This window comes from Talpa occidentalis, unplaced genomic scaffold, assembly GCF_014898055.3.
Source record: "Talpa occidentalis isolate TD23 unplaced genomic scaffold, MPIMG_talOcc4v2.1 talOcc4.6, whole genome shotgun sequence".
Lineage (NCBI taxonomy): Eukaryota > Metazoa > Chordata > Mammalia > Eulipotyphla > Talpidae > Talpa > Talpa occidentalis.
Genome location: NW_023604972.1, coordinates 92,919,596 through 92,947,381, shown reverse-complemented (window position 1 = coordinate 92,947,381; position 27,786 = coordinate 92,919,596). Strand labels below are relative to the sequence as shown.

Here is a 27,786-nt window from a genome sequence, read left to right as displayed (position 1 = left end):
CTATATTCTTAATTAAGGAAATTTTCTTTCTTCTAATAAGTATTAAAATTTATTAGCAGCTCTAAAATTCTTTCAACTCTTTTTTTTTTTAAATAGTTTTTGAGAATTTTTTTTAAAGATTTATTTTTATTTATTTATACAAGCACTGGGTACAGTCAGAAGCACGAGAGGGTGAGAGAATTCACTGAGCCAGAGCAGAGAGCAGAGCAGGCAGAAGGACCGAAGTACACTGCTGAGGGGAGCAGCGGGCGGCAGGAGAGGTCTGCGCGCCATGTGGACCCTCCTCTGGTGGCCAGGGAGCAGCCGGGGATCGAACCGGTGCTGAAGAGGCTGCGGGCAGCTTCGCAACCCAGTGCTCAACCGCTGCGCCACCGGGGAGGCCCTCAACTCTCTCTTTTTCTCAATCTTGGATTCAGTTAATTTTTTTTTTTTTGTATGTTGTATATGTTCTGTTTTCTTAGTTTTTTTCTTATGTGGAGTAATTTGGGGTTGTATTTTTGACATTTCAAATAGTAAATTATGAAGATTCTGTATTTTATGTTTTACTTAATAGGTTTTTTTTGTTTGTTTGTTTTAGAAGGCAATTATTTTGACTCAGTATGTAAATTCTGTTTCTTAGGTAGCAGCCTCAGTCTCACTTACCTGGTTTTTTTTTTTTTTTTTTTTTTGGCCTTTTGCTAATCTTCTGTGAGGTTTTTCTGTGTTTTGATAATTTGAATGTTAGCGAGAGATGTGCAGGTAAAGACTATTTGATGAGGGCCTCCCTGGTGGCACAGTGGTTGAGCGTTGGGTTGCAAAGCTGCCCACAGCCTCTGCAGCGCTGATTCTATCCCGGCTGCTCCCCGGCCACTGGAGGAGGGTCCCACATGGCGCGCAGACCTCTCCTGACAGGCAGACCTCTCCTGCTGCCCGCTGCTCCCCTCAGCAGTGTACTTCCGTCCTTCTGCCTGCGCTGCTCCCCGCTCTGGCTCTGGTGAATTCTCGCACCTTCCCGCACTTCTGGCTGTACCCAATGCTTGTATAAATAAATAAATAAATCTTTAAAAAAAAAAAAAAAAGACTGTTTGATGAGCCCAGGTCCTGCTCTCACCCTTTGGATGCAGTAGCTTTGTTTACCTGAGTTTGTTTCCATGAGGCAGATTGGTTTCTCCATCAGTACCTCTACTTAGCCAAGGAAATGGAGGAATTTAGTTCATACTAAACACCTTAGTGTTTTTTGTAATATGTCCAGATTTTTAAGTTTTTTTGTGGCAACTACTGCGCTAGGATTTTATTCCAAATTAGCACAGGTTCATTATCTATTAAGATGATTTAAAAATGAGCTCCTTCCTTCCTCCTAAAGGTCTTTTATATTTATTTTCTCTCATGATTACCATTTCTATCCATTTTCATTCCTTTGATGGGTCCACATTTCTTATTTGTTATCATTTTTCCTTATCACTGGAGGACTTCTTTAACATTTCTTGTTTTGCTAATGAATTCTCCCTGCTTTTGTCTTGAAATGTATTTTGCCTATAAGTTGAAAATATTTTTGTTGGGTTAAATTTGCAGCTCTGAATGTACTATCTGTTCAAAAATTTTTTCTTGGTTTTCTGGCCTTCATGGTTTCTTAGGACAAGTCTCCTGCCATTCTTGTTTCTATGTCTCTGGTTGTAATGTGTCTTTCTCCACTCCCAGCCCCCACCTCCCTTTGGTTGGTTTTAAGATTTTTTCTTTATTACTGGTTTTTATTTTATTGTGTTATGCCTTGACATTTTTTTTCTTCATGATTATTCTGCTTGGTATTTGTTGAGCTTATTACTAAATTTGTGTGCTTATAGTTTTCTTAAAATTTGAAAAATTTAGCAATTAGTTTTTGAAAAATACCTTTTATATCTCTTCTCTTCTGGCACTTTTCCCCTAGTTTTTTCTCTCTGTGCTTCACTTTGGTAGTTTCCATTCCCGTACACTCATCTTAATCCGTCTTTCCCTCTATAGTGTTCACCATTTCTGTCATTTTGAGTCTTTTCCATGGTTGGATTTTTATCATGGTTATTATTAATATTTTCCTGGTTTTTAGTATCCCTATTTAATTTTAACTAGATACTGAACAGTATAGAATTTATGTTGTTGATTTCTGGAGTCGTTGTATTCCTTTAAATTGTTTTGATTTTTATTGTGTGCATATTAAGTTTATGGAATCATTTGATTGTTTCAAAGCATCATATTATTAATTGGTACAAAATATCTTTTAGTCTAGATTAATCCCACTCCTAGTCATCTATGTATTTATGAGCTGTTTTCTTTCTGACTTGTGGGAAGGTGAGCTATTTCCTGCTTTCTGTGATCATTGAGACTGTTCTGCTTACTTCTTTCCTGTTTGTTTTTGATCAGGCCTTAGGCTGTTTTATTTCACTTGTGTGCAGGTCAGTGCTTATCCTATGACTTTATAGTACACAGCTACATTGTGTACACTCTGCCCCACCCTTACTGTGGGGTGTGTGGTGTGGTGGGTGTATGTGTGTGTGTGAGCCAGAGAAAGAGAGAGAGAGAGATAGGGGGTGAAGTTTCCTCCTCTGTATTCTGCTCTGCAAATTGTAGGAACCCTGTCCTTGGTGAACTTTGTTCGCTGTCTTCTTACACAGAAGACTTTTGGGTTCTGTTTGAATCAACCCCCTTGTGCTGGTAGACTCACCCTCAATTGTAGGATTTTTTTTTTCTCTTACGGTTCATAGCCTTGTCTGTGCTGCTTCTTGTTGATTATTTGAAAAGTATTGTTCTGGTTTTTTTTCTTTTTGGTGTTCTATTTGGTTAAAGTAGGAGGGTAAATTATATCCCTCAGTTATTATTATTTTAAAATTATAGCTTTATAGGCCCTCCCCTGGTGGCGCAGCAGTTGAGCGCTGGGCTGCGAAGCTGCCTGCAGCCCTTGCAGAGCTGGTTCGATCCCCGGCCACCGGCAAGAGTCCCACATGGCGCGCAGACCTCTCCTGTGCGCCTGCTGCTCTCCTCAGCAGTATATTTTGTCAGTCTGCCTGTTCTGTTCCCCGCTCTGGCTCTGGTGAATTCTCTCACTCTCCACGCTTCTGACTGTATCCAGTGCTTGTATAAAAAAATAAGTAGATCTTTAAAAAAAAAATTACTGCTTTATATAAAAATCTATAATTATTTTAGGCTTCAAAATACATGGAATGTTATTGATCAAATGAAAACATTACTCTGTTTTTCTCTACTTTCCCTGCAGAAATTTTCAATTTATTTATTTTTTTATTTGAAAATTCTCTTTTCTAACTTCTATATCAGAGTTATATAGTATAGTACTTTATAGTTAGAAAATACTGACTGAACTACATATTATTTAGCAATTTTATAGTCAGTCTTTAAGGTTTTTTTGTTTAAAAAGCAAGACATTTTCTAATAAAAAATTGCATAGGTGCAGGAAAAATAGAGTGAATAAAATAACCCTGATATGAGAATGATGGTGGAACTTTTTGTGTAAATAGAGCAAGATCAACCAGATCACATTTCCACTATATGATACAAAGACAAGACTGATACGAAGTAGACACCTCCCTATTGTAACACTTATGATAGTGGATTGGGTGTTACTATGTTTCTAAAATAAAGTAAATTAGTGGTTTAAATTGTCTTTCCTCATATAAGTAAATGTGCAGTTTAAATAATCTTGCATTTATATATTCAAAATCTGAAAAAGTAAAGGTGAAGTATATATTATACCATTTCTAGAATACATATTTACTTAAATAAATTATTTTCTATCATCTTAACATTTTATTGGAATAATTTGTATCAGGATTTCAAAGACAGATTTTAAATTCACTTTTAGGTAGATGTAAAAGTACACTTTATTTTTTTTATTTTCTTACGTTGTTGTTCATTTTTGTACAATATTTGATTTCTCAGGTGTAGTCCCCATAGTTTTCCCACCAATACAGCATCCGTGATTCATCAGCACTGTCCTTGTGCTCTTCCCTCCCCTGTTTAGACCCCTCTTTGTCCATTCCATGCTGTATGCCTCCGATCAATAGTTTGCCTGCTAGTTTTGTCTTTTTCCTGATCCTTGGTTCAGTCTCTCCTTTTTCCACCTGTAAGTGAAACCTTCTGACTTATTTCACTTAGCATAATCCCTTCCAACTCCATCCATGTTGCTGCAAATGGTATGAGTTTATTCATTGAGTACACTTCTTTTTTTTAAATTAGATAGTAAACACATTATATGTTTCGGATAAGTGGATTGAGTAACCATCTTAAAGTCAATTTGAGTAACTTGGGTAAATTAAAATAAAAACCCTTCATTATGTTTTATCAATTTATGAAATGGATTAAATTAATTTAATATTGAACCTACAGTAACTTGATAAACTATTTGTTCTTTCTAGGATTCCAATTAATTGGAAGAAATTTATACTGAACATGAAATCTTAAATAGTATTTGCAAATTTTCATCATTACTAGTTTAGTATTTATTAAGCACTATTTATGTCCTTGTTAAATTGTATTAGGGTTTCCTGCATCTCGAATTCAATGTGTATGTGGAGGCTTCTCTATACTAACAGCAATTCTCAGATACTAGCACAGTGTACTCAAAGTCAACTCAGTTCTTACATTAACTACTAGAAAATAGCATCGTATTCCACAGGTTAAGGACTGAGTCTTCCAACACAGTCCATACTATTACTTCTGCTTCTGATCAACTGGCTACAAATTGGAGATTTCTATGACCCCTTCCTTAGGCTTCAGGTGTCATTTGCCAGCCCAAGTTGTTACCTGTTCTGATACTTGACTGTAAATCAGAAGTTCCCATCATCTCCTCCCAGATTCAATTAATTTTCTATAAGGGCCCAGAGAACTCAGGAAAAGCTTTGCTCACTAGTCACCAGTTTATTGCAAGGGATACTGACAGATATGAATCAACAGCCAGATGAAGTCTCCAGAGAAACTGCTCCCATCTTAGAAATATCTCAGAAAGTCACATTATTAACATAACATATCTTTAACACTTTCAACACTTAGGAGAGCCCAGAATTTTGGGGTGTTGTGAGCCAGAAACTGTAAATGAAGTCCAAATATGTATAAGAAATATGTATTCAGGTGACCAAATAAATGGTCATTCAGATGACCAAATATGTATTTATTATAAATCACAATATTATACCATTTATACTTCTGAATTCATAATTTCAGAGAGTTATGCAATCTATATGATATGTTATGGCCATGCTATCTGAGCCTTTAATTTGAGATATATATATATATATATATATATATATATATATACTAGATATATATATATATATATACTAGATATATATATATATATATATATATATATATATATTAGTTTTATGGCATCTGGTATAAGAAAGTCCAAATATCTGGGAAAAAAAAAAACTAAAATTTAACTTAAGAAAAGTATGAGATGTATGTAAATCTTGTGTTAGAATTAGTTTCTCTGTAGCAACAATGATGGCTAATATGTAAAAAATGCTATCTATGCGAAGTAGTGCTTTATTCTCACAAAAACCTCTGTAAGATTGGCTCTATTATTATTCCTATTTTACAGATGAAAACAAGGTAGCAGAGAGGTTAAGTTACCTGACCCAGGAGGTTACATAGTTGGTATGTCTGCCAAAATCCAAATTGTGGTATCTTGACTTAGAACCACCCTTTTAGAGCTATTCTTCCCATTTTTTGAGTCCTTCCTCCTTTTTTTCTACCGCAATGTCTTTGGCCAACTTCTGGTTTTAGCTGTTCTTTGGGAATTATTTGGCATTGGCATAACTTTCTTATCTTTTAGGTATGGGTAGAAATTATTAAGACCTTAGAAATTGATAGTAAATTAGTTTTCATTGTACTTCATGTCTTCCTATAGTAAACAGAACATTCTGTACTTATACTGTTCAATCAAAGCTATCCAGTTCAAGTATTTGTCAGTAGTAGTCTATTTGTTCATTTTTCCCCCTTTACAATCAGCTTCGAGTATGTAAACATAATTATTGGTCCATTTGCTTTGAACTTCTTTCACTCCTGAAATACCTTGTTATTTTTTTGAGACATCCTTAATCCTATAATATTTAGGAAAACTGACATAAGCTTCTTAAAATTTATATTCAAAGAACTGATTGATGTTTCATTGCTATCAAGTGCAAAATTTCATTTTTATCAGTACATGCTGCCTTAAACACACAGTTGTACGTCATCTGCCATTCAAAATGTCAAATGATACCAAAAGTGACCTAGTAAGCAATCAGTGGTCATAGTACAAAAATAATCAAAGGTTTAGTCAATAGCTCATGGAGTTTGATGTACTAGTATTGATAAACTAATTAAACAGATCTGCCTGTGTTCTTCTAGCCTACTGGGGCTCTTCTATGATTAGCTTTACAGCAAGGAGTGTTGTAACATTGAATGAAAGTAACTGATCAGAGAGTGGTGTAGTCACGGAGCTTTAAGTACTCCCATTTCTGGTCACAGAATGGTTTCAAGGAAAGTAGGCTTTTTCTGCACACCTGCAGCCAGTCAGTGCATAGGCCTCTTGTGGTCAATATTGATTGATTCTTATAACAGAACTAGAACAAATTTAGTGTTTTGCAACCTTCTGTGATTTAATATTGTTATGCTTTTTGCTATAACAGTCACAAAAATCCTTCTCCAATAGTGAGTAATTATAGCAATACCCGCTAGCTCAGCTGTGGTTCTGAGTGTTTCAGAGTTGCCAAAATAAACTCCTGGATGTATTCTGGAGTTCATAATTCAGCTTTAAAAATTGACTACACAGTAAATAAAGGTGTTGCTGAGAAATAAATCACAAGGGGATAAAAGGGTAGGTGGAAACTAACCCATCCTTCTGTCAAAACTTTCTATAGAATTAGAGTAAGGTCTCAGTATAATAGAAGAAACAATGACTTTGAGGGCAATCTTCTTAATAGCTATTATTTCTCCACAGTATGTTGGTGACCTTCTAGGTTTCAATTCAGTGAATTACAGTGGTAGTAAGTTAGACACTAGATGTGGCAGTCTGATAGGAAATGTCTTGATTTTTTTTTACTCTGATATTGGGCTGTGATGTTTCATTCAGTTGCTAATTGTTCAGTCTGTAATATATGCCATTATAAAATTAAGATATGAAATTCCCTTCAAGAAAGTGCCATGATGGGTTGAATCTAAGTTGTTGAAAATTTCTATAGATTAATATAAAGTCTTGCCCTTCTTTCAAAAACAAACAAACAACAACAAAAAAACTGCACCAGAATATTGGTCAGGTAATCCTTGATTTCGTCAACAGTGCTTTTGAAAAAGGTGTTTGGTTTTAATCAAGAATTAGTTGTAGGGCCTCCCTGGTGGCGCAAGAGGTTAAGCACAGCACTGTGAAGCAATCCGTGGCCTCTGCAGCATAAGTTCTATCCCCAGCTGGCCAGAGAGCAATCCACATGGCGCAGCAGACCTCTCTCCTGGCTCGCCCGCTGCTCCCCTCAGCAGTGTACTTCGGTCAGTCTGCCTGTTCTGTTCCCCACTCTGTCTCTGGTGAATCCTCTCACCCCCCACGTCTCTGGCCTGTACCCCAGCTCTTGCATGCATAAATAAATAAAGCTTAAAAAAAAGAATTAGTTATATCAGTGGAAGTATATCAGCTGGAACAAGGTCTTACCTATTTTTTTTCTGTTTAAATTTCCCTTGTGTTTGGAGTGCCACACTGAAAGAAGCATAAGACAAATTGTACTGAGTTCAGGAAGGAGCAAACAAGATGATGAAGGAAGTCAAAACTATGTGTCAGGGGAAATTGGAGTTTGAGGGAAGGTAGGCCATGGTTGTTGTCTTTTAAAAAAGTCCAGATTGGGCATCAACGAATGCTGGTGAGGATGTGAAGCAAAAGGAACCCTCTTACACTGCTGGTGGGAATGCAGACTGATCCAACCACTATGGATAATTGTGTGGAGAACCCTCAAATTACTAAAATTGGAGCTTCCATATGACCCAGCATTTCTACTCCTAGGAATCTATCCAGAGGACACAAAAACATTAATTTGTAAGGAAACCTGCACTTCTATGTTTATTGCAACACTGTTTACAATAGCTAAGATATGGAAACACCCTATATGTCCCTAAACAGATGACTGAATCAAGAAGATGTATTATATATACACAATGGAATACTACTCAGCAATCACAAGAGAGAAACTCATGATATTTGCAGCAACATGGATGGAGCTGGAACGGATAATGCTCAGTGAAATAAATCAGAAAAAAAGAAAAATATTGAATGGTTTCACTTATAGGAGAAATATAGGGAAGTCAAAGGATCAAGAGAAAAAGACAGAATTAGCAGGCAAACTAATAGATCTGAGGTATATAGCAGCTGGGTCCAAACGGGGGAGGGGGGTAGGGAAGAGCACAAGGGACTATGGTGACAGTTCATGGGTGATGTGGTGGTGGAAAGTTTATGAGAATTACACCTGAGGGATGAAAACAAATATTGTATAAAAATGAACAGTGGTGTAAGAAAATCAATAAATAAATGAAGTCCAGATTGGTTAGTATGATATAGAATCTGGTCCTGTGTAGCACTTACCTTCATTTTTGACGATCTTTAAATATTCCTTTTAGGTATGTACTGTGCAGATATATTAAGAAAATTAACCAGGTAGTGGTATCTGAAGATATTCTCAAAGGCTGATACAGTTCTCAAGCAGTGCCAGAAGGAAGCAGTTGATGGATTTAAACTAAAATTCATTCTTAGTTAATTTTTCTGATTATCATAATTTTGCTATATAAAATGCCTCTAACAGTTTTCAGAACATACTTCCAACCTTTTGGAATTTTAATTACATCAAGTTGTGATTGTTGTCAGACATTCTTACTGAGCAGAAAATGTCATGTAATGTTTACCATAATGTGAATATTACCACAAAATCAGATTTGGGACTTCAGCACCTTTTGACAATTAACTGTCAATACCGTATAAACAGTAGACAGTGCCCAAATTCTATTATTTGTATCCCTCATTAAAAAAATATTTTTGCAGTTCAGTTAATGTTTTAATATTCTTGTATGGTTTTCCTCAGATTTTTTAAAAATCCCTTTTAGGGGAGGACACCTTGATAGGATGTTGTTATTATGGATTATATTATTAAAATTCTTATTTTACAAGACTTTTCTGTTATCATTCTTTATCCTGTGGTATTTTATTCTTATTTTGCAATCTAAGCTATGACCGGGGTCATTATTTCAGAAAAATTGAGACTGCATTTTGGTATAGAAATGCTGAGTTTTTCATTTTCATTTTGACTAGGATTAACTTTTTTTTTGACAGATCAAGAAGTTGGTATATGTTTATCTTGTCCGATATGCTGAAGAACAGCAGGATCTGGCTCTTCTGTCAATAAGTACTTTTCAGCGAGCTCTGAAGGTAAATAATTGAATGAACAAGCAAATAACTATTAAGTTTTCTGCATACTGTGACACTGTGTCACAGTGGACGGAATGTCATTTAAAGATGTGAAACAGTAATCCATTAAATGGCACAGTAATGCTTTGAAAAAGGTAAAAAGCTCTCACAGTGCATATTCAATACCCTGAGAAAGTAATTCATATAGCTCAGTGGACCTTGCCCTGTATATTTAGTTTCTGTGTTCTTATATATTCAGTGTAATAATTTTCACTCATCATTGTTACACAAATTAGTGTCAAGGAGGGGACATAAGACTCATTAAAGATAAACTTTACGATCCACAGCATTTTATTATTATGAACCTCTTAAAACTCAGAACATCTAGTAATAAATGGTTAACTACAATTTCACCTATTACTTTGCTTGTGGAAACATTATTTAGAGAAATACTTAATTCTCTTTCTCCTTACCCATTTCTGTTTGCTGGTTGTTTAAGTAGCTCTTTTCCCCTTAATGTTATAAGCACCTACTAACTGTATCATAAAGATATCTTTGAAATATTATAAACTTGAAATTTGGATCTATATTTTTGCACTATTTTAGGACCCAAATCAACTAATCCGTGCAAGTGCTTTAAGAGTTCTGTCAAGTATTAGAGTGCCGATTATTGTACCTATTATGATGCTCGCTATAAAGGATGCTTCAGCTGATTTATCACCATATGTTAGGAAGAATGCAGCCCATGCCATACAAAAATTGTACAGGTAGGTGCTTTTTTATACAAAATATCTCTACTGTTACATGGAATTGTATAGCCCTTGGAGGATTATTTAATTAGTTCTTATAACTAGTTTGTCCTTATAGTAAGCCAACCCAGTGCCTGTGTTTTCCTCTCCACATACTTTAGATGTCTTTAATTTTTTTTTGGTTATAGAGACCATATATAGATTTTTTTACTTGTGAACCTGTAAGGGCCTATGATAATTTGTGCATATTATATCTTAAAAATAACCAGAATTTGAATTCTCATTTATATAGTCTATCTCTTAAGTATACATTCACTTATATTGTTAGAAAATGAAGTTTATCTTTTTACTGTGGAATAGAATCTTAAGTGTTTTATCCTTTCATCTGTCTCACTTTGTTTCCCCCTTTTGTCCTTGCTGTTCCCTTCCTTGTCTGATTCTTTTCTGAAGCCATTTTATTTAACTATAGTACATTACCATATTGGTATGATATTTGCTAAAATATCATAAGCCTTCATATTTGTTGGAAGTGAAGTCTCTAAATAAAAATAACTATCTGTAATAATTTGAGTTTTTTGTTACCATTTATTGCACAAATTTTATCAAGACCATTTGTGTTTCTGGTGTTGTATTATGAGCATAAGATGTCTGAAAACAGCAGAGGAAGTTGTACTTACTTGGGTATAGCACAGGGGAAAAAATCAAACATGCATAAATTAGGGCAATCTGTAATCAAATGAGGTGATAGCATATGCATATACATGTATGTGTACACACATTGACAATGCTTTTGATAGGCTAAGAGTCAGAGATTTTCATATGTTAGGGTTGTATAGAGTAAAAAGATAAAAAGTGGGATTAGTTAGGAAAACCCACTTGGAGGAGGAAACCTGGAGCAGGAATATAAGAGAATTTAAAGGTGTGAATGTTCAGCATTATAATCATCCATAAACATATAATGTTTATAAAAAGTAAAAACTCATTTTCTTGGGTTTACTGTCAGGCAAAATTGTGCTTCTCACTCATTATTTTTTTCTCATTGTAAACTTAGAGAATATGATCCAAGATCACTTATTATGATTTAAAAGTTTATCACTGGGCTCCAGTTTTTTCTCTCCAGCCTCAACTCTTACCTCTCCTTGCCTTAAACTGTAGTCTAGTAGCTCAGTGCTAACTTTTAGTGCTTTTCACAAAGTGTTTTTGTCTCATTACCATCTCTTATTCCTCTTTTTAATTTGTCCCTAGACTATTTCCTCCTTTTTCCAGTTCTCATATCAAATTGTTTAAGATTCATCCTGAGGTTTCACTTGGTTTAAGATACTTTCTACAAACCTCTACAACCTTCCTGGTGATCTTCCTTTTTATCCCCATAGTCCCTTACATGTATTTCTGTTATATGGTATTATTGTGTTTGGGACTGACTTTGCTAGACATCTTATTTATCTGTGCATATCCATGTTTAGCTTCTCAGTGAATGAGCAACATCCTAGAAAGAAATTGTGCTGGTGTCAGTATTTTTGTGCTTAGAGCTGCTAATATAATGTAGTTCTTAGTTCTGTGCATATGTGAATCTTCATGGTTATTTCGTGGCTTTAGGTGGCAGATTTATAATGTACGTCTTATCAGTGAACTAGAATGATATAAAATTCTGTATATATTTTTTGATAATTATGTATCCCTGATTGTAACCTGTTATTTTCCCCCCTCTTAAAAAAAAAAAAAATTTGTGGTTAATCTACTTGTAATAGTTTTCTTAAGGTTTTCCAACTTTTTTTTAAAGAAATGTACTTACTTTCTAAATATGTCCTTAATGACATTAGGACATAATTAATATGCTTAATTAATATGAACAACTTTAGAGGAAAAGATTAGGACACATATGTGAAAAATGTCTTCCCATTTTACTTTAAATTTGTTTTCTACTTGTTTCTAGTTTGACAATAATTCTTGCCCTTCTTCCCCCCTTTTAAATTTCTCAAAGTCCTTTAAATAATTAGCTTCATTTAAAGTTAGAATTAAAGGGAAAAAATTAATGTAAGTTCTTTTCTTACTTTATATTTTAGTCTTGATCCGGAACAGAAGGAAATGTTAATTGAAGTAATTGAAAAACTTTTGAAAGATAAAAGCACAGTAAGTAATATCTTTTTATGTCAAAGTAAAAATGTGCTGTATCATTTTACCCTTGTATATTTAACACAGTCTAGCTGCTTTTGAAATGGTATAAATAATAGTACCTATTGAAGTTCTTGAAGAATCCAAATTTCTGGGTAAAAAGGATTGCATTTAGAAATTTAGTTTGTTACAAGTTTATCAGTCTGAAGAAGAGCAAGTTAGGAAAAAATAGTCATTTCCTTAACCTGTGTCTAAATTCTTGAAGACTTTTAGTGCCCAAGTTTTTTATTTCAAATGATTTATTTATTAGGATTTTTAAAGACAGAATCACTGGGGAACATGTAATTGTTTTTAAATGAACCAATAAAGTGATAACTGAAAGATAAGAGAATGTAAAGCACAGAAAAGACTGAAGCATTTTCATATGTAGAAGGCTGTTTTATTGGCTGGTAAGGATTCTTACAGGCAAAATGAATTAGCTTTGGGGAATGTGTATATCTCCTTCTCCCTGACTCCCATTTTTTGTGATAAGAGATTTTGGAATAGGACTCAGAGGTGTGGGGAAAGACCTCTGGAAGAGCTCATGTAATGTTTTCTTTGATGGGTTCTTCTGCATCTGTTAAACCAAAACTATTGAGGAAAAGGATTACAGCTTATCCTAGGGTAATGTCATCAGTGAACTCGTAATACCTTTATTTAGCTGCTATCTAATATAGTAGTCCCTAGCTCCTATGTAACTAACTGTCCTTTGGCTTAGCTTATGTTCATCTATCCTGGGGAATGCTCAGTGTATTCTTGAGGAGAAAATGTATTCTGCTGTTACTGGGTGGAAGATTTTAATTGGCTGGTATAGTATTGTTTAATCCTTCTATTTTTTTTTTTTTATCCTTTTGTTTCTTTGTTGTTCTTCTACCTGCTGGTTCTATGCATAATCGAAAGTGGGTTCTTTCTTATTGGGATCTCCTACTATTTATTATAGAGCTATTTTCTTCTCCCTTCAGGTCTTCGTATAATCAGGAGTTCTGATATTGGGTACATACAGATTTATAATTGTTTTATCTTCTTTTCATCATTGTAAAGTGTCCCTCTATCTCTAGTAATGCTTTTGTTTTAAGGTCTGTTTTCTCCAATATTAGTGCTGTTAATGAAATACTTCTTTTTTCCATCCTTTTACTTGCAGCCTGTCTATATGCCAGTAAATGGCATATAGTTGGATTTTGCTTTTCAATCCAATCTTCACAGTATGTGCCTTTTTACAGAACTGTTTAATCCATTCACATTTAATGCTACTGATATTGAGCTGCCATTTTGCTTTGTTTCATATCTTTTTGTTCCTCATTTCACCTTTACGGCTTTCCTTTTTACATTAAGTGAATAGAGTCTGTTGAACATTGAAATTCCTTTAATGATTTTTTTTCACTATACATTTTTGAAAATATTGCTTTATTTGTGAAGATTGTACTTGGAGATTTCATTCCTAAGCCATCCAACAGATTTATCTTAGTCTATAAACAGAAATCTTCGTTGCATTTCTTCTATAGTGATTGGTATCATATAGGCGGTAAGCAAATGGGGATTGACTTAATAAATGAAGATAGAGAAAAGAAAATTGATCCTTTTGTCTTCTGTATGGCATGCTTGCTGTCTGCTTCTGGATCCAAATATGAAATCCAAATATGAAACTAATATTATGGTTAACTTGGTTTTAGAAATAATAATACTCAGTTTCTTTGTGCAAGATATTTACTACGTACTGTGGAGTATAGTAAAGGAATACAAGATACAGATTCCTTATTTTAATCTAGTTTATCATTTCTGCTACATTATAGGCTGAAAGAAATTTGGTACATGACCTAAGAATGAAATCTCTATATATAATGTATGTATGTCTTCCCAAACAAGATACAGCATATGTAAAAACTGAAGTCTTTGGAATTAGACAGAACTGGACTTGAGCTTCTGTCATGTCACTTAGTACCTATTATTGAACATTTGTAGGTTTCAGTTTCCAAACTTGTAGGACTTATAATTTCTAATACATAAAGTATTGTTTGGGTAAAGTAGAGGTTATTTATAAAATTCTCAACACAATGTTACTACAATAGGGTATTAATAAATATTCCAAAAATAGAAATAAGTGACTCAAAGAAGTAGAGGACATGATTTCTTTGTAAATTTGGAATGTCTGTTCTTTGTTTCTGATCAATTATTTCCAAAATATAGTTGAAAGAAAAAAAATTGAATACTTTTTCATGGTAGGCATTAAATATTTGTTGAATGATGATAGAGTTAGCTTGTTAAATTCTTGGTACTAATAATTTGGTGTTTACTATTATTTTTCCCAAATGGTCTATCATGCTAAGTGTTCATGGATAGAACTTTGGGGGCTATGATAATCTATCATTTATGAAAACTCCATTTTCCTAATTTGCTATATAGTATATGTTTATTTTCCTATATTAGAAACTCACCTATGTGTATTTTTCTATCTATATTAAAGAACACTAGTTTAAACTGGTACCTCAATTTCAGTGCAATAATACAGAGTTCCTTCTAGCTTCCTAACTTTTCAACTTCCTCCTCCCACATTAAAAAATGTGGTTCCCATTATTCACAATATATTTACTCATTTGTTTAATCCCAGAATGCAGAGGAAGTGTTTCAGAATAGCTAGCACGTAGGAATAGTGAGATAGAGATTATGTAATTGAGTTAAATATTGGTTTAGAGTTGTAGTTACCTTTATTCTTGTTCTTTGAGTTTTGTTGTTTTGTTTCTTTCATCATCATAAAGTTAACTGCAATCCAGCTAGACTTGGGAGGGATAAAGAAAATACAGAACCCAAAGAATGGTATGGATAATGTAAAAATTACAGGCTATTTTGAGCAAATGGAGGTGAAGGTTGCTTTTCTGAGCTACAGAAGCATGACCTGGTGTTTACAATAAAACACAAATCTGATTTATTATATTTGTCCAGTCAGCAATGGTGATCTTCTTTCTAGTTTTGCCATTCCTGGACCCAAAATACTCCATGCCCTTCACAATATTCATAACCTGTTTCACTTTGCCAAAGATCACATGCTTGCCATCCTACCACTCAGTCCTGGCAGTACATATGAAAAACTCGGAACTGTTTGGAACTTTGTAAACAACTCGAAGGAAAGATGACTTAAGGGCTCACAGTGGACAGCGATGTTGAAGGACACAGTGGGACATGACTGCAAAGTGCAGCATCTGCAAGGCGTAGTTTTCTTCGATTTTATTGCAAATTGAAATGGCTTTATTACCGTATCTGTGAACTTGTATATTGATATATAAGAATGCTATTGATTTTCTGTGTGGTAATTTTATATTCTGTTTCTTGAGGGTTTTTTTTTTTTTGTCTTGTGCATTCTTTCATGGTTTATTCTAGAAAATGAATCATTATCTGCAAATGGATAGTTTTTCTTGCGCTTTTCTAATTCCTTTTCACTAATCTAACTATATTGACTTAAACCTTTTGTACGATGTTTGCTAGTGGAGATGATGCACATCCTTATCCTGTTTTCAATCTAAAGGTAATGCCTGATATGTGTGTGCATTATGTAAGATGACAATCTTAAAGATTTTCTATTGCTTTTTGAAATACAATAGCTTTACATGATATCTCAGGGTGGGTCAGTTTTTTCCTAGAATTCAGTGACCTTTTTTCAAATGTAGATTCAGAACTTATATTATTTCTGGCAATGTGTATATGTGGGCTTGTAGTAGTAGTAGTAGTAATAGTAATAGCAGTAGTTTAAAATATTAATTCTGTTCATTTGTTACTTTTTCCTCTTCAGGGACTTTAGTCTTAAGTAAGTTGTATCTTCTTTATCTGTCTTACCTTTTAACCATGTCTCTATAAACCTCTTCACTTACCCGATTTTCATTCTTACCCCATTTTCATTCTGTTGGTCTTGTTTCTACTTTTTCTTTATAATACCCCTTATTTTCATTCAACTGTTCTTTTCCAAGGGTACCTTGCAACTTAATTATCAGGTCTGATTATTTTCCTTCCTAGTTCCAATTAATTCTTGTTTTATTTCTTCCTGATTCTTTTGTTCATTTCTGTTCTCTGTTTTTGAAGTTATGATTCATGTTCATTTTCCTAATCTTCAAATGTTCCTTTGAAGATAAGTTATTTTTGGAGTGTTGTATTACAGTTTCTGTTTGCTCCATCATTGATTTTGTGTGTGGGTAATTTTCAACAGTTGAATTACTTTTATTTTATTTTCTGTTTTTAATACTTAGAGATTACTTCCATATTTGTCTTCCTTTGCACAGGGTTGATAATTGGTGTTTGAGGTTGTTTGCAAGATTACTAGTACAACAAAACTTGCTAGTTGTGCCATTCCCGGACATTGCCGTCATGTCCCACTGTGTCCTTCGACATCCCTGTCCACTGTGAGCCCTTGAGTCACCTTTCCTTCGGGTTGTTTACAAAGTTCCAAACAGTTCCGAGTTTTTCATATGTACTGCCAAGACTGAGTGGTAGCATGTTCTTTGGTAGAATATCAAAATGTGTTTTTTTTATTACATGACTTTTTAGAGCAGAGGGTTATTAGGAAGGGGTATGTGTTCCAGGATGATTGTTTTTTTGTTTGTTTTTGAAGATCCTAGATTTCCTTCTTTAATTTCTTTTTTTTTTTTTTGGTCACATTTTAGTTTTAAGGGGGCCAAGATTCATTTTTTTTTTTTAAACCACTTTCTCCTGAAACCTTCCTTTTCCAAAATAGAAACAGTAAATCATATCCTCCCTCTTTTTAATCTCTCCCTGTAATCTATTCTGGTATGCTACTTTATTTTTCAGTTTCTTTACACTCATGGTACTCTTTCTCCTTCTGCTGTTTTTAGTTTCCTTTGAGCCCCACCATCAACTCCTGTCTGCATTACTTGAGCAGTTTTTTCCAGACTGTCATAGATCTTTGAGGAGTTTTGTGATAGACACATGAAAGATGACTCTGAGAGGTTCAGGATTATTTTTCTATTTGTATGTAATTTGAAGTTTGAAGATTCCTGTTTTTTTAGTTCTGTAAATGTAACTGTAAAACATAAGGTTTTGTCATTTTGGTTCTTCTGGGTTTGGGTTGGGGGATTTAGATTTGCTTGGGTACATTAACTTTTTTACCCTCTGTTAAATCAATTGTGTTTTGAGTGTGTTTTCTGATTTTTTCTTTTGTTTGATTATAAAATATAGAAAGGGTAAAAATAATCTCATGTATAAATTTATGGATTTTTATCTTTATTACTTCTTATCACATGTAATACTTTTATTAAAGATAGCTCTATTTCATCTTCTTTCCAAATTCATGTCAGCATTGACATTTAAAATCAGTAAGAATCTCAAATCATTTTTGTTTAAAATTTTCCAATTAAATGAACCATAGTTTTGAAAGAAATATTTGTTATTATAGGGGCTTCTTGGGATCATTATCATGATGATAATGCATTGTGATTGTTATTTGGTGCTGCTAAGTTTAAATTTGAACATTTTTAATCTAGTTAAAAACTTTTCTTCATTTAACCTTCTGTTGATTCTAATATATATCTTCTTTTACTTCTTTTAGCCTAAACAAAGATTTTCTTACAATTCACATCTCAAAGAAAATGAGTTTTATAATTCTTATTTTAAGGAAAGGTGGACATATAAAAACATTGAACTATAATAGATGAACTTTCCCTTTTTCTAGAGAAAGACCAATATTTGTCATATGAGTATTCATACCTTTCTAAAAATAAATCATTTTAGGAATACAGTATGGTAACTGGAAGAACGTTTTGTTGTTAGTGTACTATTATCTGAAGGTATCTGTAAATTTTAAAAGATATAATAGAAACTGCCTAACAATAGTAAATGAAATTAAAGAAAACATTTTATCTATGTTTTATTCCCAGTGAACAGTTAAAAGTTTTCTTTATGTGATTTTTTTCATTGTATATTCCTGTTTACCATTTTCGTCTTACCACTCTATTTAACGTTTCTTAAATATTTTTTTTCTTTACTTCAAACCTTTCCTAATGTTCAGTTATACATTCAGTTTGAAATTTTGTAACACTATTTTTCTTTAAGACTAGAAATCCAATTTAAGCATTGCAGGGGACATTCTTTCATTTAGAACACTTCAAAAGTAGGGCAATATTTATTTCCTTTTCCTTTTGGATTAATTTTAAAGAAATCTGTTCGATAGCATTTAACTTTGTAATAGAAAGCAGAGTGTCTTAGGAAAACAAATTAGGATACAACCTACTGAAAAACTAAGTTGTTTACGTATTTTTTTTTTATGACAGCTTCCTCTCAATTTAGCTACCATATGATGTTTAATGAATATATTGGTAGTTCATAGTTAAACTGTGGGGGTAAGACACCATTTATGTTATTGATTTAGTGTTGGTAAAAGCTTCACTGTTGTGGGCAAAAAATACACCTCTGAGTTTGTGCAGATGTTTTATTGTGATAGATCTATTATCCAGCTATTAGAAGATAAATGACTGATCTTTCCCATTTTCCATGCCTCAAGAAAATTGAAATAAGAAGGGGAATATCATTTGGGCTGTATGATTAGGGCAGGTTGGATGGCCATTAATTTAAGAGAAGAAAATCTTGGCAGCATTGGCCAACTTACACCATATTATCAATCAAACCTTGATGCACATCTTGTGATGACCCAGCACTCTCAGGTTTTTGCAACGTTAATTAGAATTCATGACAAAATAGATGCAAGGAAACGTTTTGTACCCTTCATAATTTTATAGAAAATTTATTGTTATTAGAGGAACCATTTGCTTAGCGTGATTTTTTTCATTACCAGCTTGTCAACTAGCATAGATAATCTGGAGAAAATATGAACTCCATAGATGGGGTGTCACTTTTGTTGATGGTTCATGTAGTTTACCTTGGAGCACAACTAATGGCTGAAGTTCATAGCAACAGCACAGAAAAACGTGGCAACCACGGGAAGATAAATGAACCATGTTTATTGCTTTAATATAAAAAATACATAAATGGAAAACTGCATTTGAATTTGATGAGCTCATTGCTAGTTTTGTTGAAATGATTTATTTTTCCCCTTATATAAAAAGCTACTATTGACACAGTAAGATGGAAATTAACTGTTTCTTTTTGGGAAACCAATATTTTTGGTTTTAAAATCTGAGAAGACCATTTTACTTTAATTTTGAAAATTCTCTAGAATATTGAACATTTAATAGACCCAAATTATTAATTCTTTGGGTGATGTTTAGCCTAGGGTCAGACTGTTAAAGCCATACAATGAGATATCTTAAAGTGGTCAGTGTTAATTGTGAAGGTATTTTTCTTTAATTCTTCTTAATTATTTTTGCGTTTCATCAAACTTTATTTTCACTTAAGTAATTACTATCACCATTTTCATCTATTTGGTAATACTTTAGAATAATTTTGTACTGATAGCTCTTGATTTAATAAATAATACCATGTGGCAGCTGATTTTCCTTTTAATTGTTTGATGTTTAAACACATTTAAAAAAACAACCTCTAGGTTTAGACAAAATAACTTGATGTTACTTAGTATTTCTTAAAATGAAACTTTGTTGTATTACTATTTTAATTTTTATGGCTTATTTATTCTAAGTGGTATTATTTTTTCTGCTTTTAACAACGTTTACCAATTTATATGTATATGTACAAATATATGAATTATATATACACATATATTTTAATATAGGGTTGACATATATATCAGTATTTATTTCACAAATACTGGAATTCTGTAGTTTGATGTCATAAACTTGTTTAAGGAATTTTTAAAAAATGCTAATTCTGATTTAAAAATATGATCATCACAGAATATAATTTCTAAAGACTGGTTTATGCAGAAGACATCAAAATGTGGAGTTGAAAACGTGAACTTAACTTCCTTTCCATATCAATAGCAAATAGAAAATTATATGTATAATACATTTTTATTTAGTTCACACAAATAATCAATTCTTTGCTTTTTTGATTGAGGTGCATTCATGCTGGGACCAGCAGGCACCAGTACTTGGGCAGGGCTGGAGTCAATAAATGCGGCTTCACGTTTATACTGATTGGTAATTCATAAAATCCCCACAGGACTGGAAACTTGTTTAGCATAATAGCAAGTCTATATTCTGAGCTGTTTTCTTTCAATTGTATTGTTGGTTGCATATTAATAAACTAAATGTCAGCCAAGTAGAGGGACAAATACTAAAAATATGAATATCGTTATATCTAATAATATTTTCCAAAAAGTACCATTTCAGTAAGTTATATTCGTATTTAATTGCTTATTTTATGTCATTGGGGAAATTTTAGAGACAAAATGAAGATCCCTTGTGTTCAGAAACAATATGATATTAATTTGTTTTTTCAAAACCATGTTACATTGTTTGTAACCGCACACATATCCGAAGTACATATGTAGGAGTGTTTCTATATTATGTGTTCTGTTTAGTTTTTGTCTTTATACCCAAAAAATCTTAATTTCACTACTTTCTGCAAAAGCATGACAATTCCAGAAACAACACTTACGGTTCATTAATTGGTCTTGGAGAAAGCTGGCTTTTGTTGGTATTATTTTATTTCCACTTATATATTATTATTTAAATAATAATTTATATAGTATTTTGTATTACATAATTCATATAATAAATTTTAGCCTGTGTGTTTTCTTTGTAAATATTATATTGTAAAATTAGCATGTATTAGAATGTGCAAGATTTGAAAGTGCTTTTGAAAGTGTTTTTGAAAGTGTTTTGAAAGTGTTTTTGAAAGCATTTATGAGTTCCTCAGATATGTTTTAAGATAAATTCATTGTGGAACTGTAATTCTCATTTAAACTAACATGATGTGGATTTGTTACTGTCTTTTTCTAAATATTGTTACACACTAAATAATGAATCTTGGGATTAGGCTCTAGTTTAGCTTTAAAAGTGAAAAAGTGCACATGATTAATATATTTAATCCATATATGATTGTTTTAATTGAAGTTTAATATGACAAAATAAAAAATTACCAGAATTTCTAATTCTAATACTTATATTACTTCAGAACAGAATTCATTTTCCAAATGTGTTACAACTATTAAAATTATTCCTTGAGGTAGTGTCACTTTAAAATTTGTGTTCAAACATGAGCAGGCATTTTATTAATTAGATGACTGAATATTTTAAATATTGATTATCATTGCACCTCTGTAATGCCTCAATAGATTGGTTGGTGGGGGAAAAACATTTTTTAATGAGTTACTATTTCTTTCTTTTCTAGCTGGTAGCTGGGAGTGTTGTGATGGCTTTTGAAGAAGTATGCCCGGATAGAATAGATCTGATTCACAAGAATTACCGCAAGCTATGTAATTTATTAGTTGATGTAGAAGAGTGGGGGCAGGTTGTCATAATCCACATGCTAACTCGATATGCTCGTACACAGTTTGTCAGTCCTTGGAAAGAGGTAAGTGTTAAACAGTTTGTCACTTTTAAAGTATACTTAGGAAAATTAAAGAGCTTTAAAAATTGTGTATGAGAAGTTGAGTAGTAAGATATAAAAATCTGCTATTAAGAACTCATTTTTCTCATATACTTTTGGAAAGTTGGAAACTAATATTAATCTAAAGGTAACTTCATTGTTTGATACAGTGATTGATATATATATTTAATGGTTTAGTGTATAACTTCCATATGAGATATTGTGTAAGAAGCCTTATTAGGCTCAGCAGCACGTTACAGGGGCTGCAGGAACATTGCCAAATCATACATTTTTTTGTTTTTAGTTACTTTCACACATTCGAGTCACAGTTGTTAAAGGCACTTTTACTAGTAGGTAAGGTGATTCAAATGTGAATTTATACATAATTTCTCACCTTTATAGATAAATGCTGTTGAATTTTAAAACTACTTCCCCCCCCCAGTTTATATTTCTAAAATACTTGTTTTCTTTTAAACTGGTAGAGTTTTAGTAAAATTATTAATTAAATATTCTTTAAAGTGAGGTTATTTGTTTTGTTAGTGCAGATTAGCACTAAAAACATACCTTATTCTTTTCTGTATTGGCAGTTTAGTATACTTTATTGCATAGTTAGCAGTAGAGATCTCAGGTGTGTATGACTTAAGATTTAAAAGTAATTTTTAAATTTCTGTAAAGAAAATAAGTCATTAAATATTATAAGAATGTATAGCACCTCATTTTAATCTTGTGATATTTCTTTTTCCTTTTTAAAAGTAGTATTATCAGTTTAAAAAATCAATCATGTAAAAAGTTAAAAACCAAGAAACCTCCCATTTATGGCATAATGATTTGTGCACTACTTTATATATAGGCCTTTAGTGCTCAGTACATACGACTGTATTTTGGTAATTGGAAATGAAGTGTACATAAAATGGAAAAATGTTGATAATGTTTGCCTTAGTTGATATGTGTCTTTTTCAGATGCTTAAGAGTTTTAAATGTTTGAAGTGTTAATATTTTTTATAACTAGTTAGCATTGTTAGTATTAAAAAGTACTTTGAAATTTTGAAAATATGTTTTTATCCAGAAGAGTGTTTAACTTTACTTTCCTGTCACCATCCAATCACTTTCAACAGCTAGATGCAGATGAACCTTTGCTTTGTCATTTTGTAGAAATTGGATTTAAAATATATAGTTTCCTACATTCAAAAAATATGTACTAGACTTTAAAGTTTCTGTTTTTTGTAGTTTGTGTATTTATTTGTGTTTCTGTTCTTTGAATTTTATTTTCTATTATTTTAAATAGAATTTACTGTAAGCTATTTGCAAAGCAAGGAAATTAAATTCTATACTACCATATATAGTCTTTTGACAGATAATTTGAAAAATTGAGACTACATGCATTCTTTGTGTTTTCACATGTTAACTCTGTGAACATTAATTATCTCAATGTGAATTGAAGTATGATCACTATTAGGGTGCACTGGAACTAGGCTAAATCATTTCTTATCTTTGCTACTTATTTGTAATCTGACCTTGAAATTATTCTAAATTATGTGGTTGGTAGACTAATTAAAATGTGCACCCCAGTCCTCTGCACTGTAGAACTGCCACAGGAATAACCAAGAGGGCAGTGATGCTGCTCTAGACTGTGTAGCTCTCTGGGCTGTTGTCGCTATTCCAAATAGGGCAGCCATCACCTTTGCTGCCTTTTTATGCAGCTTTGCATATGATTTCCTTTCAGAAAGATTCCTTGGTGTTAGATAAAAAGAAACAAACAAACAAAATGCAACTTAAGTAGAGGATTTGTAATGGTTTAACTAGCTATAATAATATGTTTTCCAAAATTATGGAAGCAGTCGAAACACAGTAATGAAAAATAAGACTTCTTGTAACTTCTTTGTTGACCTCTTAGACGTAATTGTTGACAGCCATTTAATTTCAGTAGTTGTAGTGGTTATAAATTTTACTTTGGATAACACAATTCACTTTGTTTATTTAAAATGATATCAGGTGACTCTAAAATAAGATAACAGGCTTGTATTTGTGTGTGTGTGTATGTGTATAGACCAGTGGGAAAGATTTGAAAGGGTTACCCTTTATTGTGGTATTAGACATAAGAGATTGTCAAAGATGTTAGACTTTTGGTACAAGTACAATTTATACAGTTAAGTTTCAACTGGATTATAATTTAGCCCATGTCCATGATCCCTCAGTTAACCCATCCCAGACTTTCTCTGTGGCTAGTTGTTAATTCTATTTTACAGAGAAGCTTTTGAGTGAGCAGTTCAGCCACTTGTAGTCTTGAAGATTTTGTGGCCTAGACTTTTAAGTTGCTTCCAAATTTTTTGGACATGGCAATTTTAACTTTAGAAGCTGACAGATGGAATTATAAAGCAAATTTTGACCATGCTTTGAAAAAACTGAGAAGTGTTCACCATATATATCTGCTTTAATTCTTTTTTACTTCTGATGTTGTTAGAAGAAAGCATATTATGAGTAAAGAGCTGTTAACATTATAGAAAAAAAAGGCAAAGTAAAACTGCTGAGTTGTTACCATCAATTATATTCTTTTGTATCTTTTTAACAACACTGGAATGTATTTGTTTTTTACGGAATCCTTGGAAAAGAAATATCTTCATCCCCTTGTACACTCAGGCAGAAATCATTTGCATCAATACTATATGAACATCATTTTATAAAGGGTCATTTTACCTTGAAGTAAAAGAACCTGTAAAGAAAGTTACCAAATTAATAATTGACTTAAAAAGTTATTTAAAATAAAAAGCTAACCCTAACTATGAAATGCATTAAAATCGAGGTTTCTTTTGCAAATATGAAGAGAAAATGTGAAAAATAATGTGATATTTTGCTGTACTTTCTAATGAATTATTATATTGAGATAGAGCAATGGGAATTATTTTATCCATTTTATAGATGAAAACATTGAGTAATACAGATTTTAATGACTCACCTAGGGGTAATATTACTCATAAAAAGTGGTGTCAGAAATATGAAAAGAGTAATTTGATGCCTAGGTCAACATTCTTTCCTTTATATTCTATTACGTTATGACTTTTCAAGTATCTTAATGTTTACCAAGAGTTTCTATATTTTTGCCTTTTGTGTCCTAGTCAAAGATCATCTTGACGCCTCCCAATCCATAGTGTTCAGACATTGCAATTAGCTAACAGCTGTAATTAAATTTGATTTTGAAAGAGAAAAATGTGTTTCTCATTGAATTCTTTAAAACATTTGTTTGTGTTTATATGCTTGAAGGGTAGCAAAATTGTTTTTTGTTGAGGAATTGAAAATTGTAGAAACACTTTTTGAGATGAGCTGATGTGCATGCTTTTGTCAATAAATTCTCAAATGAACATATCATATACAAACAAGCTTCTTCAGGGGCAGAAGAGATTTTTAATTTAGTTTATTTATATCATTATAGATCAGTATTTAGGCTGTTTATATGTAAATGTATGATTTGAGGAACAATTAAGTGTTGACAAAGTAGATTGCAGTCATATCAATTGCAGTGCATTTTCCATAATTTTTCTAACTGACATCTTTGATGATAAATAGTGGATGCCAAGTCAAAGCCGATTATACAGTGCACTAGGAATTCATGGGGCTGTCAGGGAGAAGACCGATTGACTTTAAATTTACATATTAATGAGAAGATTTGTTAAGAGGGTGCTTGACTATAGAAAATAACAGCGTATTTATAGGGCACGACATTTTATAAATAAAGCTGATGCAGGAAAATGGAAATTAAACCTTTTAGGTTAATAAATTCACGAGACTTGCTAAAATGCGTATTTGCATTTTTATTTTCTTAAATTTACCTTACTCTTTGCAGTCCATGAGTAGTTTTTTTTTGTTTTTTTTTTTTTAATTCTAGGTCAAGTTTGTATAATTTTCAAGGATATAAAATTACTTAAGTATTTTCTTTGTGTCATTCCAGACTATTATGAGAAAATGCTTGAAGCATAAATACTTCTGTAGAAGTAATGGATTTAAAAACATAAATATGATCAAACCCCAAGTAAATATTAACCGTGATTAAAATGAAAACCTTTAGTTGCATTAATTATAAACTAAAATAAAACTCTGGAACTGGAGCTTGTCAGGAATGTTTTTCAATTTTATGAGTAGAGCTGTTTAAAGTTGAACTTTCTTTTGGAGGTGATTGTTTTGCAAGAATAATCAAAATATTTGTCTTTAGTGATTTGGAACATAAAACTATATTCACAGTTATTTTGTACATATAAATCCAAGTTATGTAAATCTTATGGCAGTATGTATGCCATTTTGAGATTTAAATTGATGGCTTTATTTTTCCCTCAGTATATCTGTACTTTCATGATAGAACATTGTGTAGGTGTAAAAAAGTTCCAAGTTTAGATTTTCTTTTAAAGTATTGTTAGGTTCGTTAAGCCTTCCAGGGAGTAACTATTAAATCAGAACTCAAAATTATATCTGTAATTTTGATTTTCTGTTTTTTGAAAGAATAAAGACACATACTTTGGGAAAGTAGTTCAGAACTGCATATCTGGTTCCTATCTTAGAGGACAGGACCTAAGCGTTAGAGATTACTTTAATAGAGTTTTTAATTTTCTTTGCAGGTAAATTTTAATGTTTGTATTGTGTCTCACCAAGGGACTATTATACACTGTGCTGTGCAATATGTTTTTAAAGATTTATTTATTTATGCATACTGGAGCTGGGGTGTAGGCCAGAGGTGTAGGGGGTGAGAAGATTTCTTCAGAGACAGAATGGGAAGCAGAAAAGGCAGACCTAGAGAAATACACTGCTGAGGGGAGCAGTAGGCGAGGCAGGAGAGGTCTGCTGTGCCATGTGGGTTTGGCCAGCCAGGGATTGAACTTGTGCTGCAGGGGCTGCAGATAGCTTCACAGTGCTGACAGTTAACACCTTGCACCACCAGGGAGGTCCCTGCTGTGGAATTAAAAAAGAAAGCAAACAGAATGTTAAGGCTTTATGGTAGAAGTTCATGCTTTACAGTGTAAATAAAGAGGATCTTTGTGCATTCTTTCAGGCCACTTTTGATGAAGGGTTCAATATGCAGTTTAATGGATAACTTTGGACTGTGTGCTGATACTGAAATATCTCCCTTTTGTTGGCTACGAAGCATTTATCTTACAGATTCCTTATTTTTTTGTTGTTCATAATTTATTTTGATTGAATTTTTTTAATACTCATGAAGTTGCTTTTTATAAAAGATTTCTAAAATTTTAGCTAGGTAACATGTACATAGTTTAAAAAAGTATGTGCCTAGGTCAATGCATGTAGGAAAATGTTGTAGCATCTTAATTTGTTCATCTTGCAAAAGGAACTGAAGAAGACGTGAATTTCACATGGTAGATCACCAAAATGGTTGTGTCTCTATCAGCCTTGCTCCCTGTGACTTGCAGAGTAGAAAGATAAGTCCTTCCCCTTCAGTAACCACTGTTGCATATAAATTTTGAGATAGAAATAAATCTTTTTTAAAAGACTTTAATACATATGCTTATTAGAAACAACATCTATCTGTCCTAACCTTCCTCATTCCTGAATTAGCTACCTCATATTCTTATGGGAGTGGGTATATATGTGTGTATATTTAATTTTCTCCGTTTCTATGTAATATACAAATATTGCTCTTCATTTATCAATTTTAAACATGTATATTTAGTTCCTATTATGAAATGGAGAATTAGCATACTTGTAATATGTCACTTGCTTCCACTTCTCTCTTTGCAATATAATTATAATTTTTCAACTGATGTGATTATTTTATTATACTTATTTGTCCTCTGTAGTGACATTTTGTCTCATTTCTTGTGGAACCTTGGTTCTTATTGAAATCAAAAGTTGCCTCATTTTTAATTTGCTTAGTTTATCATGTCACTATTTTGAAGAACTCTAAATTTTCTTTCACAATATTAAGTCTTGTCTAAATTTTTTATTTAAGTATTTTATTTTATATAATTCTTACATCTTTTTTCATCTTTGCACAATGTATGCATTTTCATTTTGGTTATATTCCCCATACAATTGCAGACCCACCCCTTATTTTGA

At 32.6% G+C, this 27,786-nt stretch overlaps 1 protein-coding gene across 1 annotated transcript in view; it reads left to right on the top strand.

The window, feature by feature from the left end:
- The window catches only part of AP3B1 (adaptor related protein complex 3 subunit beta 1), a 210,205-nt gene that overhangs the window by 29,761 nt on the left and 152,658 nt on the right, over window positions 1-27,786 (top strand). The window contains exons 4-7 of the mRNA XM_037529629.2: window positions 9,311-9,406; window positions 9,992-10,152; window positions 12,198-12,264; window positions 21,532-21,714. Coding sequence (XP_037385526.1) covers window positions 9,311-9,406; window positions 9,992-10,152; window positions 12,198-12,264; window positions 21,532-21,714 — 507 coding nt within the window. The remainder of the gene's footprint in view (window positions 1-9,310; window positions 9,407-9,991; window positions 10,153-12,197; window positions 12,265-21,531; window positions 21,715-27,786) is intronic.